The sequence below is a fragment of the Marmota monax genome, unplaced genomic scaffold (genome assembly GCF_021218885.2).
Source record: "Marmota monax isolate L192 unplaced genomic scaffold, Marmota_monax_Labrador192_F-V1.1 WCK01_AAM20220418_F8-fsc00347, whole genome shotgun sequence".
Taxonomy (NCBI): Eukaryota; Metazoa; Chordata; class Mammalia; order Rodentia; family Sciuridae; genus Marmota; species Marmota monax.
This window is the reverse complement of record NW_026694678.1, coordinates 58,989-77,438: the sequence shown is the minus strand read 5'-3', so window position 1 is coordinate 77,438 and position 18,450 is coordinate 58,989. Positions and strand designations below refer to the sequence as shown.

Sequence of the window (18,450 nt, the reverse complement as noted above, 5' to 3'; positions counted from 1 at the left end):
GAGCCACTGGGATTATAAGTGTGCTCCACTGTGCCCTGCCATATAAACTTTTTAAATAACTTCCTTTGAGTACAACAGATGATACATACTTGTAGAAATTTGGAAAATACTGAAGAGTATAAAGAAGACAATGAAAACCTTTGGTTTATTTCCCTTGGATCCATTTTTCAATATATATACATTACATATACATCTATTTTATTTAGAGACGGTCTCACTGAATTGCTTAGGGCCTTGCTAAGTTGCTGAGGCTGGCTTTTTTCCTGCCTCAGCCTCCTGAGCTGCTGGGATTACAGGTGTGTGCTACTGTGCCCGGCATGCTTTCTCCTCCTTAATGTCATCTTTTAAACACTTTTACACGTAATTAAATAATGTCAGAAAAATGAATATGTAATAGTCTACTTCAAATTGTGGGTACAGCATCATCTGTTAAATACTTTTAAGTACTTTCTCTAATACTGAAATTTTGAGTTGTTTCAGATTAGAAACATTCCTAAAAATTGGTATTTATAGAATATTTTCTTGCAGCCTCTTTTTAGAAGTAGAATCGTTGGATCAAAATTTATCATTTTCAAAATTCTTGCATATTACCTATCCGTGGTCTTAAAGAAGAGAAAGTGACACCTCTGAGAGTGTGTGTGGCGAAGGTGGACCTAGAAGATGGTGGAGGGCATTTGCAATGGAATTGAGCTGAGCAGGGAAGGCTGGTGGGGTGCGGTGGTCACCGTCCAGCGGGTGAAAGGAGCAGAGAGAATGAGGCAAGGAAGCAGTTGAGGTTGGGACAAAAAAGAGAGGACAGGACGGGGCTCAGCTTTCCTCTGAGGTGGTGCCAGTGAAACCCACAGAAACCTCAGAGGATGCCTCTGGCTGTCCATCTGGCATGAGCTGTCCCGATATATGGTGCCAGGGAGGCTTCCTGGTGCAGGTCCCGGCGACACTCAGAAGCTCTGTTAGGTGGGTGGTGGAGGCCATGTGTCTCAATTTAAGAAACCATTTTCAACTACATAGAAAAATGTTGCTTCGAAAATGGAAAAAAGTAGTTAAAGTGTGCTTTACGGGACCATAAAAAGGCAAAGTGATTGTGCTCCTCGAACTGGCAGGAATTTTGAGGTTAGGTGGGGGCGGGGGGATGCGACCTTAGACACAGAGCGGCTGGGTCGTTCCTGCTTCCTCTCTGTGTTTCTAGCATCCGAGTGGCAGCTGTAGCCCTCTAAAATGCAACTTAGGTACATCTGTGAAGACTCCACTTAGGCTCCACTTCGGTCTTCTGGGGTCCACCTTTCTCCTATAGCTGCTGTTTTAGCAAGGAACCCTGGAAGCTCCCAATCACTGTGAGCATGACTGTGCTCCTTGAGCCTGTGCTCCTGAACCTGGGGAAAGAGCTGGGAGAGGGAGCATTTGGATGGTGTCGCAGGAGCATGTGGTGGCCGCACATGCTGCTGTGGGAGCCCAGCCTCCCTGTTGGTTTCCACTCTGACAACACAGACTGCTCTTCCCGCCCCATCTGCCATCTGAGGGTTGTTCTGTGCAGGTACCCAGCAGGCAGAGCTGGAGAAAGGGGTCTGCCAGTTAGCAGAGCATGGGGCGTGCTGGTAGAGAGCGGGCCCTGGCCAGTTTGCGTAGTAGGCCCATGAGGACACAGCAGATACCGAGGGCTGCATTCCCGGGGCCACAGTGGCAGACATTGGCCTCTGACATTTTCAGAAAATAGCATTTTAGCAATCACAATCACAGATTTTTACTAGTTAGGTCAAAAATGCACTGTTAATGTGTTTTGGGAAAAGGACTTATGAAATTTTGATGTCTTTTAAAAGTTCTTTCCAAGGAATTCATGTGAGCATCACAAATATCTTAAAAGAAAATAAATTAAGTCCCACAAATATGAAAAATCCCACATACAAATGTTTATGAGAAATGACAAAAATTAAGGGTAATTCTAAAGGGGCAAACAGCACCCTCCCCCAGAGAGGAACTTCTGGAGCATTCTTATAAAGAATGTTTAATGATAGTGCCAAAGATGTGAATCTGATAGTCTCCCAGTTGTAATTTTATCTGTTCTTTAAATCTTTTAGGTGTTTAAATTATGTATTATTAAATCTTTACACCCCCTTCAATTTAAAACTTTATTCCTACAGAATTGGGTGTCTTTCAGAGGTTCTTAGGTGGTAGTAGTGGCAAGTAAATTTATTGCATCTATGTCTTCCAAAGGCCAGCATCACCTTTGGATAAAATATTCTCTAAAGTGCAAGTTAGATACATTGTGTAAGAGACCCTCTGGTGCTCCACTTCAGGGCTTCTGGGTCCCCCAGTCTCTTGTTGCAACTGCTGCTTTAGCAAGAACCCTGGACATTGTGACGACTGTCATGTAGGTGCCCTTGAAGTGCTTCTGGCCTCCTGCTTTCTGCCCAGGCTGACACACCCATGTGTGTGCAGCTCCTTAAAATGAACCTGCAAGTCCAATTCCAGTGCCTGTAGGTAACCTAATAGTAAGAGGGAAACCAACCATATCAGTAAGTGAAATATGTGTTTACTAATGAAATTAACTTTAGGGGACAAACTAAAAAGCATTTTAAAATCTGTATGTTTAGAATATTCCAGAAGATAAATGAAGAAACTATAATGGAAAATTAGCAAACTAAATTAAAAATGATAAAATTTGAAACTAAATAACTATTGAAACAATTCTATATGTGGATTTTTAGATGGAACCCAGTTGATGAGGGGCTTGGTGAATATTTCTAGTGAATGGTTCTGGGACAACTGAGATAGGGAAGCAAGTAATGTCTCCCTCCTTCCCCCCCTCCCTCCCTTCCTACTTTCCTTTCTTCAGCAGACAGAGACATGAAGGATAACTTGAGATTCATTGATTGGCATATTCAGGAATTCCAGGGAAACAGAATGGCAGGAATGATGGTGAAGCATATTTGAGGGTACAATAGCTGGGAATTTTCTAGAATGGAAGGAAGACACAAATGATCGTATTGAAAGTGCATTTTAAGCTCTAAGCAAGGTAAATAAAAAGTAATAACACCTAGCCATATCAAAACTAAACTCCAGAATATTAAGAATAATGAAAAAAATTAAAACTATGAAGATAGATTGCCTACCAAGAAATGACATTTAGACTCACAGCAGACTTGACTTCAGTCAACATGGGAGCACGGTAGGCTAGCACCTGTAAAGTACTGATGAAATCTTGAAATTTATACCCAGCTAAACTCAACTGACAGGACAAAGTATAAACATTTTCAGATATAAACAGATTTAAGCAATTTGTCAACTTGTTTGCACTTATTAAAAGGACCACCCTGAATACCTTATTGAAAATTGATCCTTCCCATCATTCCTGATCTGACTCTGCTCTCCTTATTTTTTATAGCTCTCTTTAACCTTTTCATTACTATATCATCTACATATTTGTTATTTTTAGTATTTCTTTTCTCTTCCCCACCAGAGTGTATGCCCTACAAGAGGGTAGGATCTTGTCTGTTTTGTTCACTCATGAGTACCAAGTTCCTAGAACACCTTCTGGTATACAGCAGGCACTGTACTGTGAGTAGTTGTTGAATGAATGAAAAGCAGTAAAGTATACCAGAGTAGGAATAGACAAATGAGTGGGGCATAATAGAGGTCCCAGGAACAGGACCACTCAGTGATGTACGATAGAGGTGACATTAGAGAGAAGTGCAGGAAGAATGGAATATTTAATAACTATCACTTTGGGGAATATTTGGTTATCCATATAAAAGAGTAAATTGAGCCTGGCATGGTGGCACATGCCTGAAATCCCAGCAACTTGGGAGGCTGAAGCAGGAGGATCGTGAGTTTAAAGTCAGTTCAGCAACAGTGTGACACTAAACAACTCAGTGAGACCCTGTCTCAATAAAATATAAAATAGGGCTGAGGGTGTGGCTCAGTGGTCAAGTGCCCTTGAGTTCAATCCCGGGTACCAAAATAAATAAATAAATAAATAAATAAATAAATAAAATAAATTCAATCCCAACCTCATACCCTATACAGAATTACTTCCAGATAGATTGGCAGCCTAAAATGAAGAATGAAACTTTAAAGCTTCTGAAAATGTAGGATATTGTCTTTATAATCTTTATGTATGTAAGGAGTTATTATGCAAGATACAAAAAATACCTGTGAAAAAGGAAAAGATAGAAATTTAACCACATTAAAACTGAAAACTTCTGTGTGAAAGAAGGCATCATAACCAAAGATAAAAGGCAAATTAGACACAATATCTGAAAATAAATAATGGGCAAAAATAGTATTCAGAACATATTGAAATTATAACAAATATGAAAAACATCGCAACCTCATAGAAAAATGAACAAAGGCAATTTACGAAAGAGCAAATGTAAATAGCCAATATACAACATGTAAAGATCCTCGACCTCACTGTTAATTAGCTACGTTTATATTAAAGTCACAATGAGATGCCACTTAAAACCCAGCCAACTGGCAAATTGTATATAACTTGTAACACCAAATCCTGGCAAAACAGGAATCTCCCTTACAGTCTGGGTCAGTGACACCCGGCAAGCTCTTTCCACCCAGAGTGCCTAGATGAGAACTGTAGCAGATGACTGTGATGGGCTCTTGCTGTGTGCACTCTTTGGGGGTCAGGTCCTCTAACCCCACAGAGCCAAGAGTTGTGGGGACAGGAAGAACAAAGCCCCCGGTGGGTCACCGAGAATGGTAAAAGCAACTAATCTTGTTTCCACCCCTTGCTTTCAAAACACGTGCGTTGTCTTCTGGGTGGCATGGCATGCCAGTGTCTTTGGGGTCTTTCGGGGAGGGCCTATCCTGTGTCCTGAAGGATGGTACACACCCTCAGAGTGCCATCTCTGAGTTGGTCTACCCCCGTGTCTTGGTGCTTTTTCCAGACAACAGCTTCTGGGTAGTGCACTGTATAGTGAATAGGTGGAACTGTGTCACGAGCCACAGATGTGTCCCCTATGCTACGAAGTCAGTCACCTGCTCTAACCTGATAGTATGTTGCCAGGCCCCTGAAGGCAGAAGAGGCAGACCCATTCCAGGAGTATCTGTCTCTTACGTGAACATACATGAGTTCTCTCACCCCTTGGCCCCTCGTGGTGGATCGATCCCCTTAAGAAATGGTGCTATGTAAGGTGCCTGGTGACCATCTCTGTTGCTATCGTATTGGGTGTTTAGTGGTGGCAGCAGCTAGATGAGACTTGGTGAGAGGGGGTCTAGGTTCTGGGCTCATGTAAAGCCTATTTCTTGCACATGGCCACATTGCTCCTGTGTCCATATTGCCAGTACTAGGGTGGCTGAAGAAGCTGGCCAAGGGATGTTGGCCTATTCTTTGTTGGCTAGTGCCTCTGTCATGGTGGGTGCACTCTGGTCAGCATTAATGTGTGGTACAAAGATCTTCACGCTGCAGACGCGCACTCCTTTGTATATCCTGGGTTCTTTGTTCCTGATCTTCTGGACTTTTTTGTTTCTGCCCTGACTAGTCAACCAAGCCATGTGTTACTGTCCACGAGCCCACGAGTGAACTAAATGTGGGCTACCTCTTCCACAGGTGGGTAACTGTGTGCTCCTCAAGGCTACCAATTGGGAGGGTTTTCCCTTACCACTGTCTTTCTTGGCCACTCCTAAGTGATCCCACAGTGTGGCTGTTAGGTACGTTTGACTCGCTCTCACATAATGAGCCATAAACAAAGCAAATCAAAACAAAACAAAACAAAACAAAAAGGCCTTTACCTTGTCCTTTAGCCGGTTTACAGAGTCCCCATACAGCCACAGGTATGGAGTGAGGGACTGTGTGGGCACACCCCAGTACATGCTGGGGAGGCTGGCTACCTGTTCACACAACCTGCTTATGCCCTCTGGCCCTGCTCACGTGTGATCCTGGGTATAACTTCTCTTCCATGATGGACTGTGACTGCACCCACTGGGCTCGCTCTCGATGGTCAATTTTAGCGCATAGTCCCCAGGGATTCCCCTGGGTGGTCATTCAGTGGTGAGCATCAGTCGTACCCACATCATGGTCTTGAAATGCCTTTTCCCATCTAAAGAACCAGCACAGGAAGTTGCCCTCTGAGGACAGGAGCAAGTTGAGGCACATCGTGATGCGGGTCAAGTAGCTTGCGTTCTTTAGCCGACAAATAAAAAGGAAAATAACTGAAGCGGGACTTGTCAATGGAAAGGACTTAAAAGTGCACCAAAATTTTAAAATAAAAAAAAACTAATATAATGCCAGAGATGGACTCTTAGATGATAAAAATATAAAGACACACAGGAAGGAATTACTATAAAAGTCAATAGGAGTTGCTTTGGGGAGGGTTGTGGATGGTGGTCACAAGATGTTTGCCTAATAGTGCTTTCAGAAATGTGTTTCAATAGGTTAAAATATGAGTATTTAAAATAATACAGTGAATACTGTATTTTATTTGATGACAAAACTCCTTTTGATTATTGAAAGTTACGAGGAATTCTTCCATAAATAAGCTTGTTTTCTTTGTTTAAACACACATGCTCTCACACTCAACCCCCAAATTGAATGCTCTGCCATACTGCAAGCCACAAGATAAGACACTGCTTCCAGGAGGAGTTGTTGTTCTGACAACCCCTGTCCTAAGTCAGTGCCTCTCCAGATACGTGTCCATTGATCTCACACCAGTTCTGTCAGCCACAGGTGGCACTTTGGAGGCCTTGGCCCAGTGGGAGTCTGGTTGTCCTCCCTGCAACAAGGCCATTTCTTGATCCCTACTAAACATTAAAAGAGGATGAACTGCTTTTTTACTTATAACTAATGTTTTGTTTGGTTCAGTCAAGAATATTTTAGGTTTTGACAAAACCCCCAGTGGAGCCTGAAACCGCAGATAGCAGTGAACATTATATATTCAGTACTTTCTGGCTTCTTGTTGGCGTATCTGAATTGCTGGCATTCCTAGCCTTGTACTTTGGGGCTATTAGTAAGGAGAATAGGGTTTCTTTTTTTTTAATATTTGCTTTTTAGTTGTAGTTGGACACATTACCTTTATTTTATTTATTTATATGTAGTGCTGAGGATCGAACCCAGGAGCTTGCACATGCTAGGCAAACGCTCTACTGCTGAGCTACAACCCCAGCCTAAGAATAGGGTTTCTTGAATATAAGTGCTGTGATACCACGACAGCCAATCAGATAACTGATATGGTTAATGAGTGACTAACAGGCAGGTAGTGCACGCCACGTGGATACGCTGAACCAAGGGATGATTCATGTGTCAGGTGGGAAAGAGGGGACAGTGACATTTCATCACACTACTCAGAATGGCAAGCAATTTAATTATTTATTTCTGGAGTTTTTCATTCAATATTTTCAGACCATAATTGTCTAAGGAGATTGAAATCTCAGAAAACAAAACTTAAGATAAGGTGTGTGTGTGTGTGTGTGTGTGTTGTGGGGGGAACTATGGTACCATGAAGAGAGATGGCCTGAACCATCAAGAGGCACCTGGGAGAATTGGAGACCAAGATCTGGTCGGCTGGCTACTGAAGCCTGTCATGTCCCTTGTATGTAGAATGTTAAAGATGTGACACTCTTTGGTACTGTTGTTATGAGTCATTGTGCAATATAAATATTTTATTCACCGAACCCCATGGACTCCTGAACATCAGGCGGGGTGCCTCCAGTGTGGCGCCTGCACGGCTCCTGCGTGGCTTTGAGGCTGCTGATGTCCAGTAGTGTCGAGCTCACTGTTTCCCTGTCCTCCAGAGGTTCTGTAGCACCAGTCCCTCATCCCAGGGAACAGCAAAGTAAAATTTGTGCTGAATCCTTTTGCCAGAGACAGGGGATACTCAATTTTAATACACACTCAGAAAACATTTATTTATAATCACTAGTAATAAATAATTCACTTGTAAACAGGAGAAGTGCTGTAGTAGTTTGTAACTCAAGTAATGTATATGCTTCTATTATTTCTTTGAATTTTTTTAAAAAAATATATACCTTTCATTTTTAAAGTGATAGAACTGTATCACAGAAAAACTTTAAAAATGAAAAAGTATTTCTCCATTCTCACCACTGTAATATTCTCATGGTTATAACTTCAGTACAATTCCTTCCAGTCTATTTTGGTGTGAATATTTTTATAGTTATAATAAAAACATGCATATAATTGTGTTTTTCCTTTTTAATTTAGCCTTAGATAATTATGATATAATCACATGCATATTTCCATGTTGCAACATTATCACAACAGTAATTTTTACTGCATTGAATTTAATTATTTGGCTCTATCATATTTTAAAACTATTAACCTATTTTTGGGTGGTAGATTTCCCCTCACATTTTAGCAAGTAGAATATTTTTGAATAATGTATAACTTCATGAACATCATATTATGGCTATTTATTGTTGCTTTGAATTTTTAAAATAGAATATTAAATGAGTGTCAAGAATGTCAGCAAACTAAATTTTCTTACAGCTCTGTCATTAAGTCTATCAAATCTGGCGATTGTGGAGTAGGAGGCATACATTAACTTACCAACTGTTGTTCATCTTAGTTACTTGTGAGTTTAAAAAGCTGAGTACAGTGTGAGTGAGGCATCTGTCTTGCTACTTCTAGAGATGGGCGTGTTACAGCAGTTGTACTGGGCAGTCCAGAAGCTTAGGGTAGAAATGGGAGTCCCTGTGTGTAACCCAAGGACATGATGCAGTAGCTGTGCTTGTGCTCCTGGGGCTGGGCCTGGTTCCACCAGGTGTTTGAGGAAGCTGTACCTGTTGGGAGAACATGATGCTCCCTGTTGAATGGAGTGGACTTTTGTGAGTGAGTTTGTGGTTGTTCCTTCCCTTCCTTCCCCCTGTCCCCCTCCATTTATTATATTCAGTAATAGAATTCAAAAGATTGGATATGTGGGTAATAAGTGATTTATCACATGCAAATTTACAGTGACTTTAAAAATTTTTAAAAACTGAGCACGTATGCAAAATGGTTCATTGGAAATACTGCATCAATCTATGTTGATTTTGTAAGTTTCTCCATTAAAATTAGCAATGTAGTGCTACACTTGTTTGTTAAAATATTTTAAAAATATGACCAGAAAGCTGTTCATTAAATGAATTTCTATTAATTTATGAATTGAGTATGGAAATATTCATAAAATAGTTATCCTTTTACTGTGTCATTGGGAAGGGTATAGATGACCTGATTCCATTAAAATCTAAGGCTTTGTGAGTTTTTGTACAGTGAAAACAGAGACATCTTTACAAACAACTTTAAATGAAATTATTTTTAAAGGTTAAAACCCCTCCTTCTTTACAAGACAAAGTCGAGCTCTGTGTCCTGGCCCATAGGCACTGCAGTGCACTGGGCACTCGCCTTGGAAGGGGATTAACCTGTACCTTCTGTTTTTTGTAGGAATGGGCTGTTTCTGGGGAGCCGAAAGGAAGTTCTGGATCCTGAAGGGAGTGTATTCGACTCAAGTGGGCTTCGCAGGAGGCTACACTCCCAACCCCACTTACAAGGAAGTCTGCTCAGGTAGGAGGACTGCGCTGTGTGTTACTAGGAGGGACAGGCCTGTCCCTGCTGGTGCACGAGAGCCTCTTCAGCATGGAAATAGCAGTTATGTTTAATATTTCCTTGGGCTTCCCTTTACCATCCCTGTGAATATACTTGTTTGATTCTTTTACATTTTTAGAAGATAACAAACTTCCTCTGGGAGGTATCATTTAGCCTTTGCTATTGGTCAACCACCCAGAGCCCAGTAGCTTCCAGCTTGCTGTGCCCTCTGGGCTGGGAGCACCAGGCTCTTTCTCCGGGGCTGCAGTCCACTGTGGGCTGCTGGGACTGGCCGCTCTTGGCCGAGTCTGGCAGTCGGTGCTATTGGCTGCCTAATGGGGATGGGGGTGTGGCACGCTGGACAGGGCTAATCCACACAGTGGTGGATGCAAGAACCCAGGAACAGCAGGAGGGCAGGAGCCCCGTTCTCTGACTGTGGCACACTTGCTGTTGTCCCACTGGCCAAAGCAAGTCCCATGGTCTAGCCCAGGGTCAGTGTGAGACAAGAGACCAGCCCAGGCAAGGTTCAGGGACACAGGGAAGTGAGGAGATCAGGGCAATCAGTGCAACGACCCCCCTCGTGGCTCAAATGGCTCAGGTGAAAGGCATGTTTTCTGGAGGGAAAATGGTGAAAAGCCACACTATCATGCAGGGATCCGCAAACCGCAGCTCTCAGCCCACGCCCGCTCCCTGTGTGATTATGTAAATAAGGTTTTGTTGAAACACAGCAGTGCCCAATTTTAAAAACATGTTATCTGTGAACACTTTCCTGCCACAATAGCAGGGTTGTGTGGTGACCACAGACACTGTATGGTCTGAAGAGCCCGAGATGTTTACTCTCCGGCCCTTTACAGGAGAGGGGGAAGAAAGGAAAAGAAAAATGTGCTTTTCTGCAGAGAAGAGGCAAATGCCCCCTTTGGAACATTCTAGTTCAGTGCCAGCTTACCTCTCTGGATTTGTTTCTGGCCTTTATGAATTCCCTTTTATTTCTTGCCAGCTCAGGAAGTATGAAGGCTCATTTTTTAACAGAATATTTTGTATCCTATCCCAACTGGGAAGGTCCAACTAGGTCTGCCGTCTGACACATTGACACAAATGGAATTTAAGAGTACACGAGCAGCTTTATCTTTTAAAGTAAGCATTGGTTTCAAAATTAAACCAATGCTTACGCAGAGCTATAAATAGATTCAGATGAACTGGGGAGATTGCCCAGGTGTATCCTCTCAAGTCTTAGGAATGAAAATGAATAGATTCCTTCCTGTGGTTCCAGGCATGACTTATCATCCTACGATGAAACTGTGGCTTAGAAAACCCCAGAATGTCCATTGCTTGTGCTGTTATCCTCATCTTGCAAAATGATGATGATCAGCCAGAATAGTGTGATTGATCGTTTGCTCAGACTCCCTCAGTTCACGTCTACCTTAGTGACACCATGACAGGTACAGTGAGTTGAACTCCTACTATGCGCCAGGCACTTTTTATGTCTTTCATTTTTCCAGACAGTTCTCCCATGAGGCCTGTTGATTTCCATCTTTTGCAGAGGGAGTGTTGAGGCTCAGGGAGGATAGGTTCCTCACCCAGGGTGCTCAGTGGCTGGAATTTCCACTTGGTTTGCTCTCAGCTCAAAGTTTACGCCATTGTCGTGGTGTAAATCTCCTGTCTGCTGCTCCGTGCCAGCCCTTCTCCATTCATCTCCACACACTGCCTGCACCAAGTCACAACCCCTCTTTCAGGTCTATCCCTCTTCTGCAGTTTTAGATATATTAATGTGTGTTTGAATGATCACTGTAGGAAAATACCAAAGAATTTTTTTGACCTTCTGATGTTTAGAAAGGAAATAACCAAACCCTTTAAGATCCAGTTCATGCAAATAGCTGGCATTAGAGGTCTGTGGTGATGGGTGGAGACGGGAACTGTGGAGGCTAGTAAAGTGTGATGCCAACACTCCTGCTAAGTTAGCGGTGGCTTCAGGAAGTGTGGTTGCCATGGAAACTTGCTCCTGATTGGAAAGAGGTACTTACTGGGTCTAACCCAGACATGAAAGGAGAGATGATTTCTTTCCCCTGAATTTGTTATTGTTATCCTGATCATAAAAGGGGTAGCAAGAGGCTGTGATAGTGGTTCCTCTGGCTCGGGATGGTAGAGGCTTCAAATCCCTGGGAATATCAGGGAAGGAGAAATAAAGTCCCCAGCTAGAGGAATTATGGTAACCATCTAATTACAGATTTCTGACTGAGGAGAGGAGTGCAGGAGACAAAAGTCAGGTGGCCTGTCAGGCCTTCCCCACCTCTGCCCCCTCATGCGCAAAGCCTTGCCCAATGTGTTGGGGAAACCAGACTCTGCTAAGGGGTGTAATAATTGCTGAGGTTCAGTGTGGGAGAAACTCTAGTCTGTCCCAGTACTTGCATCCATTTCAAAATTGCTTACTCTTGGGTTGGTCAAACTTTGATCACAACCTATGAATATTTTGTAAAGATTTTTGTTTTTGATTTTTACTTTTTCAAGAAAAGAACTATAAGGAGAAGAACTATTGTATGCAAATTCCTTCTCTATTGTGGCAGCACATTGGAGCCAAAGGTACCACTTGGTTTCTTGGGTCAGGAACCAGTTTATGGAAGGGGGCTGTCAAAGCCCCACCCTGATCTCTCAGGGGATGACAGATGTCAGAGCCTCCACGGTACTGTCGGCGTGCAGATCGGCGGCCCTGAGCCGAGGAGCCAGGGCTCCAGTTGGCCAGGCACCCTGCTCATGGGTGTGCACAGCCCAGCCGGCCTGGGTGAGCGCGTCTGCGAGCAGAAGCATGAGGTCAGCTAGCACGCCCTCACCTCCAGTGGTGTCTCCCTGTGAAGACTGAGGGGCCTGAGACCGTGAAACCCAAGATAGAGTCTCCATCAGGCACCTGGAAAAGATGTACAACTTCTAGGAACAGATGAGCGGGGGATGGCCCCAGCAGTGACACATGGTGAAGTTGACTGTTGTTTTAATTAGCTATTTTGCTGCTGTGACTAAAAGACCCACCAGAACAATTATAGAGAAGGAAAGTTTATTTGAGGGCTCATGGTTTCAGAGGTCTTAGTCCATGGAAGGCTGGCTCCATTCCTCAGGGCTCAAGGTGAGAAAGAACATCCTGGCGGAGGAGTGTGGCAGAGGGAAACAGCTCACATGCTGATCAGAAAGCAGAGAGACTCCACTAGCCAGATACAGATATATATACCCCATGGCCCCACCCCAGTTCCCACCTCCTCCAGCCATGCCCTACCACTTCAGTTACCACTCAGTTAATTCCATCAGGGATTAATTCACTGATTGGGTTAAGACTCTCATTTTTCCTCTGAACCATTTTGCATTGGCTCACATGCAAGCTTTTGGGGGACACCACATCTAAACCATGACAACTGTCATCTAAGCAAGATGCCTGTTGCATGTCGGGCACCTCCATCCACACATGTGCCTGGAGCCCGACGTAGGTGGAAGATATAAGGAGCTAACATTTCCTTATGTTCACAGTAATGTTGCCCATTGGGAGAGAGCATAAAGATGCTGCCCTGAATCAGAGTGGAGAGCTCCCCCGCTATGTGGGTGGGGGGACTCAGGAGGAGGTTGGTCAGCCCAGGGGAGGGTACGGAAGCCCCAGTGGCACCCTCTGGGATACTCTGGGAAGACGCATACCACCTGACATCATGACACTTTGAAATTATATCACTAACCTCTTGTTCTGATCCACTCTGTAGAATCTTCTATTTTTTTGTCTTCTGGTGGTGATTGTATACAGCAAGAAAATGCAATGAGAACAGATCAGTCAGGCAGACAGTTCTAATTCTCTTTCCAAATTCAATAAAATGTCACTCTGAGATGTATATCTCAGTCTATTGTGAGTTTAGTCTGCATGGGTCATTCTCTTCAAATTGGATTAACCTTGGGTGGAATTGAATGATAAACATGGAATTTGGGCTTTCAAAGCTGAGAGCCAAAGCCAGACCTCCATGATTTTCCAAAGGCTGTGATTGCCTCCTTGCATTTCCCTGGAGATTCCCCATCTCTCTAGTTGTCGATAATTTCATTGGAACCTGACTTATTTATTTCCCTACTTACTTACAAACCTGTTTTAAAAATGGCCATTCTCATGTAACAAGTGTGTAAGCTTGGTAAGCTTCCGTTCCTCGGATCTGTCAAATATGAGCCTGTAAGGCACAGGCTGAGAAATATTCCTCTCCAGGGTGTTTCAGGGCTGAGTTTGAAGCCTTCTGAAAGCCGGCTGCTGCCCTAAATCAGGCCCTGGCTTTGACCTGATGGAAGGTAGCCAGCAGACCTGCTTTCCAGGGGGCTTGTGACCTGTCTCTAGGAGACATGCTGAGAGGTCACAAGTCTTGGTGGCCACTGTTCTTCCCTGGAATGACTTGCAAGGATTAACGCATTCTCTTGTATTCCTATGAATAAGGTCTCTCCCTGGCACTCAGGAGTTCAGAACCTGGAGTGCGCAGCGCGAGAGCTTCACAGAGGTATTCCTTTTTTTTTAAAGAGGGAGAATTTTTTAATATTCATTTTTTAGTTTTCAGTGGACACAACATCTTTATTTTTATGTGGTGCTGAGGATCGAACCCAGCACCCCGCGCATGCCAGGCTAGCCCGCTACATCTTGAGCCACTTCCCCAGGCCCAACACAGAGGTATTCTTAAGTGAATGGCGCTGCCTCATGGGACTGCACCCGCGCAAGATGCCGTGTTATGAACTGATGTTGAGAGCACTGGTTCCTCCATCCAGGCTTCTTTCTCCAGAGTCAGACAGAAGCTTGGTTTTCCATGTTTGCTTTAAGGAGTTGCGCTGACCCTGGTTTCCTCTTCTCTCTCTCTCTCTCTCACACACACACACACACACACACACACACACACACGAGCTCCCTCAAATGGTTGTTATGCAAACCAACTGATAACTGGCATGCTGCTGCTTCACGGCACTGATTCTGGAAGTAATTGAGCTATTCAGACTCCTGAATACCCTGATAGAGAATTATTCTTACATTTTATAATAACAACTGTACAGATGAAAATATGAAAAGATATTCTGCGGTGGATAAGCATTCTGGGTTAATTTCAGAGCATTAGCCTAATATACAAATACCCCATTTCTGGCAAGAAAACCCAGGATGTTCATTCACTGGGTAATATCTTTTCGTATTTTGCTTACAGATGTTCAGAACAATTCCATGTTTATTAGTCTATTCATAAGCTTTTAGAAATCTGCACAGCCAAGTGGCACCAAAACCAGAAGCATGAAAGGGGCGGTGTGGCTTTTCCTCGTGAGATTCACACATCCTCAAGATAATCTGAGGCCCAGACACTTGCTCTGTCCACAGGATTCTCTGGGGGATTGTCAGGCAAATTGTCCACAGAGGTCTGATCTGGTTCCTGCCTCTGGGGGGAGCAGAGCGTGGGAGTCTTTGGAGGCCTCCTGGGGTGTAGATGCCCGGTTGTCTCCCTACTTCCTGAGCCTCACTTTCCTCTCTTGTAAAATAGAAGCAGTGCTCCTTTATGAGGCCATTGGCTGTGGTTGGATTATTTGAAGGTGGGATTGTTTTCAATGGACAGTTACTCTACAAAATTAGAACATCTGCTTCCCACCACTCCAGCCCTTGGGTATGTTAAAGGTGAGAGTGATGGGTCAGGAGGTGCGTGGCAGGCAGGGGGCAGCCTACAGCAGGTGCATGCTGGGGGACCGCTTCCTTCTTCTCCTCCTCTGTGTTCTTGGTAGGTCATAGCCACCCCTTCCCCAAGTGCATGTTGTTCTCTCCTGGATGCTGAGAGCTTCAACTAAGCATCGAATAATAATTTCTCCATTAATATAAAGCAGCTCTGTGTGCCTTTTAGTCTGACTTAATTTCTGAAGTGTTTGGGTGGAAGTGCACGTCTGCGCAGCTCACACGAGACTAATGGTCCCATTCTTCTTCAAAGCAGGGCTGAGATCTGTTATTAGCAGATCTTATCGAGCCACGGAAAACTCTTTCTAAATTCCTTGCAGACTACTTTAAATCCCCTTTCAGTGCATAGTCAGACTTATTGTGCTCATTTCAATGTCAGTCAAGGTAAATTACTAAGTTATTGACATATCCCTGAAAATGCAAGACTTGGTGTTCAGTTCTTGCTACAAGCAGTTTGATCACTTTTTGTTCCTCTTATTATTAGTCATAACATTGGGCCTGGAACTTATAGCAGGCAGAGTAAAGATGCTTATCTATCTCAATCCAGGCTCTGAGGTCAGGACCCTTGGCTCATAGTTGTAACCCCTAGGACCGAGTACAGCCCCTCTTCCAGCCCTGAGCACACACAGCTCTTCAGGGCACCTTAGTTGGTTGGGTGGACCCATCACCCAAAGGGGTGCAATACAGATAGTGGGGAACTGCTGTTGTTGTGAGCTCAGTCACTCCAACAAGCTTGGCTTCTTGACAAATTTCACCCTCTGAAGGACTGACAGCAGGAGTCTTGGGGCACAGGTCATGGGGAGGTCACATGTTCCAGGCCTGGAAAGGGCTTTAAATATCTGCTAGTCCAGCAGTTTTCAAACTGGGTGACCATGGAACCCTTGGGCTCCAGAAGGCTGCCATGGGGATTTGCACCAGCATCGAGGTATTCCCTGCACGACGAGGATTTAGGCTGCACAGTGAACCTGTCACAGCATTACAGGTTGGGATCCTGATGAATGTGCCATGTTTTAACGTTCGCTGGGGCAACTTCCTTTGTCTGTGGAAGAGACCGCGCTTGACAGAAGTGATTTGAGAGAGAGATTGGAGAAGAGGTGGAGTGTTTTCTAATCTTCCAGATGGCACGCGATGGCTGACTCCTAGAATCTTACCTCATCCCCCCTTGCCAGGTGAGGTTGGTGGTCAGGGATTCAGAGTGGAGGGGGCTTTGAGTTTGAAATATTAAGACATAAAGGGGTGGACATTTTGTCAATTAGTCCTTGCTCTTCATTTCTGTTAGACTGACCCAGCAGTCCCCGTCATTTGTGGGGGACATGTCCCAATTCCCAAGTGGATGTCTGAAACTGCAGGCTGCCCAGGCCCCGTAGACACAGTGCTTTTCCTGTACGTACTGCCCCGTGACTAAACTCCACTTCCCAGCTGGGCACAGCAAGCGATCCGCAGTGATGACTAGTAATAAAGTAGAACCACTCTAACAGTGTGCTGCGGCAGCAGTTATGTGAACGTGCTCTCTCTGAACAGCCTGTCTGTCCTCACCCTCTTCTCTCCATGGGTACTGAAAGCTGAGAAGTGAAGCCATGGATACGAGGGATGTCCACACTGGAGCCTCCTGGCAGACCCTTCTTGTGACCGTGGGTGCTCTCTGTACCGTCTGCTGCACCAGGGGCGGAGCTGCTGGGCCTGGGCGAGGAGGAAACCTTACAGGGAGACGGTTCCTGGCTTCCTGCCTTCCCTGTCCCTCAAGGCTTCTGCAGACTGGCTTCCCACCCTTCCCACACTGATTGGTCCCCAAGCACAGCCTTCAAGCCTTTGGCTCAGTCTCACACAAATCTTCTTCAGTGTTCAGTACGTGAGAGAGATGGCCCCACACTAAGAAACCCACCCTCCCTCCTGTCACTGGATTCAGAGCATGTCCGTGTGCGTCATCACCCGTCCTTCCCCTTGGACCCTGCAGTCGGAGCCTCCATCCACAGCACCTGTGCAGAACCAGGCGTTTGCCCTTACTCATGTGGGCTTGGAACTGCCATGCCAAGGCGGGTTCAGGGTCCCCAGCGTTGAGAAGACATGGGTCTGCTGGGCCTGCACACTTAGCAGAGATACTGAAACTTTCCCTGGAGGTGTAAGTCCAGCAGCAGAAGTCAGGGAGGAGGAGGATTCCCACAGCGTCAGAGCACTGAGGCCAGCAAGCAGCAGCATGAGGCACCAGGCCACCGCTGTCCTCAGGTGACTCCAGGAAACTGAGGGCTGACCTTCTTCCTCAGGCCCCTCACCAGAGACTCCACTATGCCACCGTCTGTTCTTTCATCATTTGAAGGAGAGGCACGAAACTGACAGTTTACAGATTCTCTGAAGACTGCTGCCTGTGCTGTGCATTCTTCATGTGACCTTGATATTTTAATACCCTCTAGCTCGTTGGGCTGGTCACCCCCCTCTTTCCTTGAACAACTTGAATCTCTGCTGGCGAACAGGTGTGGCGTTCAAAGGTCAACAGACTGTCAGGCATTCAGTGGTTAAATATGTCACTGTTTCAGCATATGTAATGGCGAAACTTGAATAGGCCTTTTAAATGGGAAATAAATAAAATGGAAAGAATCAAAAATCAAAGCATCCTTTGTGCACACCCAACATAAGACATAGGTTATTCTTTCATTGTCTCGGGATTATATTCTCAAAGATTTAGAAGGGAGATTAAGAGGAATTTGCTATGGCAAGCAGTTCTTAAAATGTAATTGCAAAAGCCATTGATGAATGTGCCTATGCTGATATTTTCAAATCACATATAATGGAGCCACACTGTAATAACAGAAAATAACCTCATGGGGAAGGGTGAGCTAATCCAGGAATTTCATGTGATACGCTGGGTCTTAATGACTTCCTAATGACTAACAAATTTTCAAGAACGAGATTTCTTTTTTTAAAAGTTACATTAAAAATAAATATCTGGGTCAGTGACTGCCCCATCTGCCAAGGAAAAGTCACAACCAGAGGAATCCATGAAAATGCCCGGTTGTGAGCCAAGCACCGGGCAGGAGCCAGTGGCTCTGAGGAGGTCACTGCGCTGTCACGGCTGCTCTCATTGGCCCGGAGTCACTTACCAGTGATGCCAGCCTCTGAATAGTCAGTAAAGCTGCTGTTTTCTTTTAGTATAAACTAGAATTTCAAAAATGTTTTGGAACTATTTAGATAATCCCAATCCACAGAAATGTGGGATTTCTTTTTCCTTAGTTGGATA

The 18,450-nt window shown here is 44.5% G+C and overlaps 1 protein-coding gene across 4 annotated transcripts in view; it reads left to right on the top strand.

The window, feature by feature from the left end:
* Positions 1 to 18,450, top strand: part of LOC124078531 (mitochondrial peptide methionine sulfoxide reductase) — a 230,007-nt gene that overhangs the window by 157,122 nt on the left and 54,435 nt on the right. For all 4 annotated transcript variants that reach the window (XM_046423354.2, XM_058572344.1, XM_058572347.1 and 1 more), the window contains exon 3: positions 9,383 to 9,502. In XM_046423354.2, the coding sequence (XP_046279310.2) occupies positions 9,383 to 9,502 (120 nt within the window). The remainder of the gene's footprint in view (positions 1 to 9,382; positions 9,503 to 18,450) is intronic.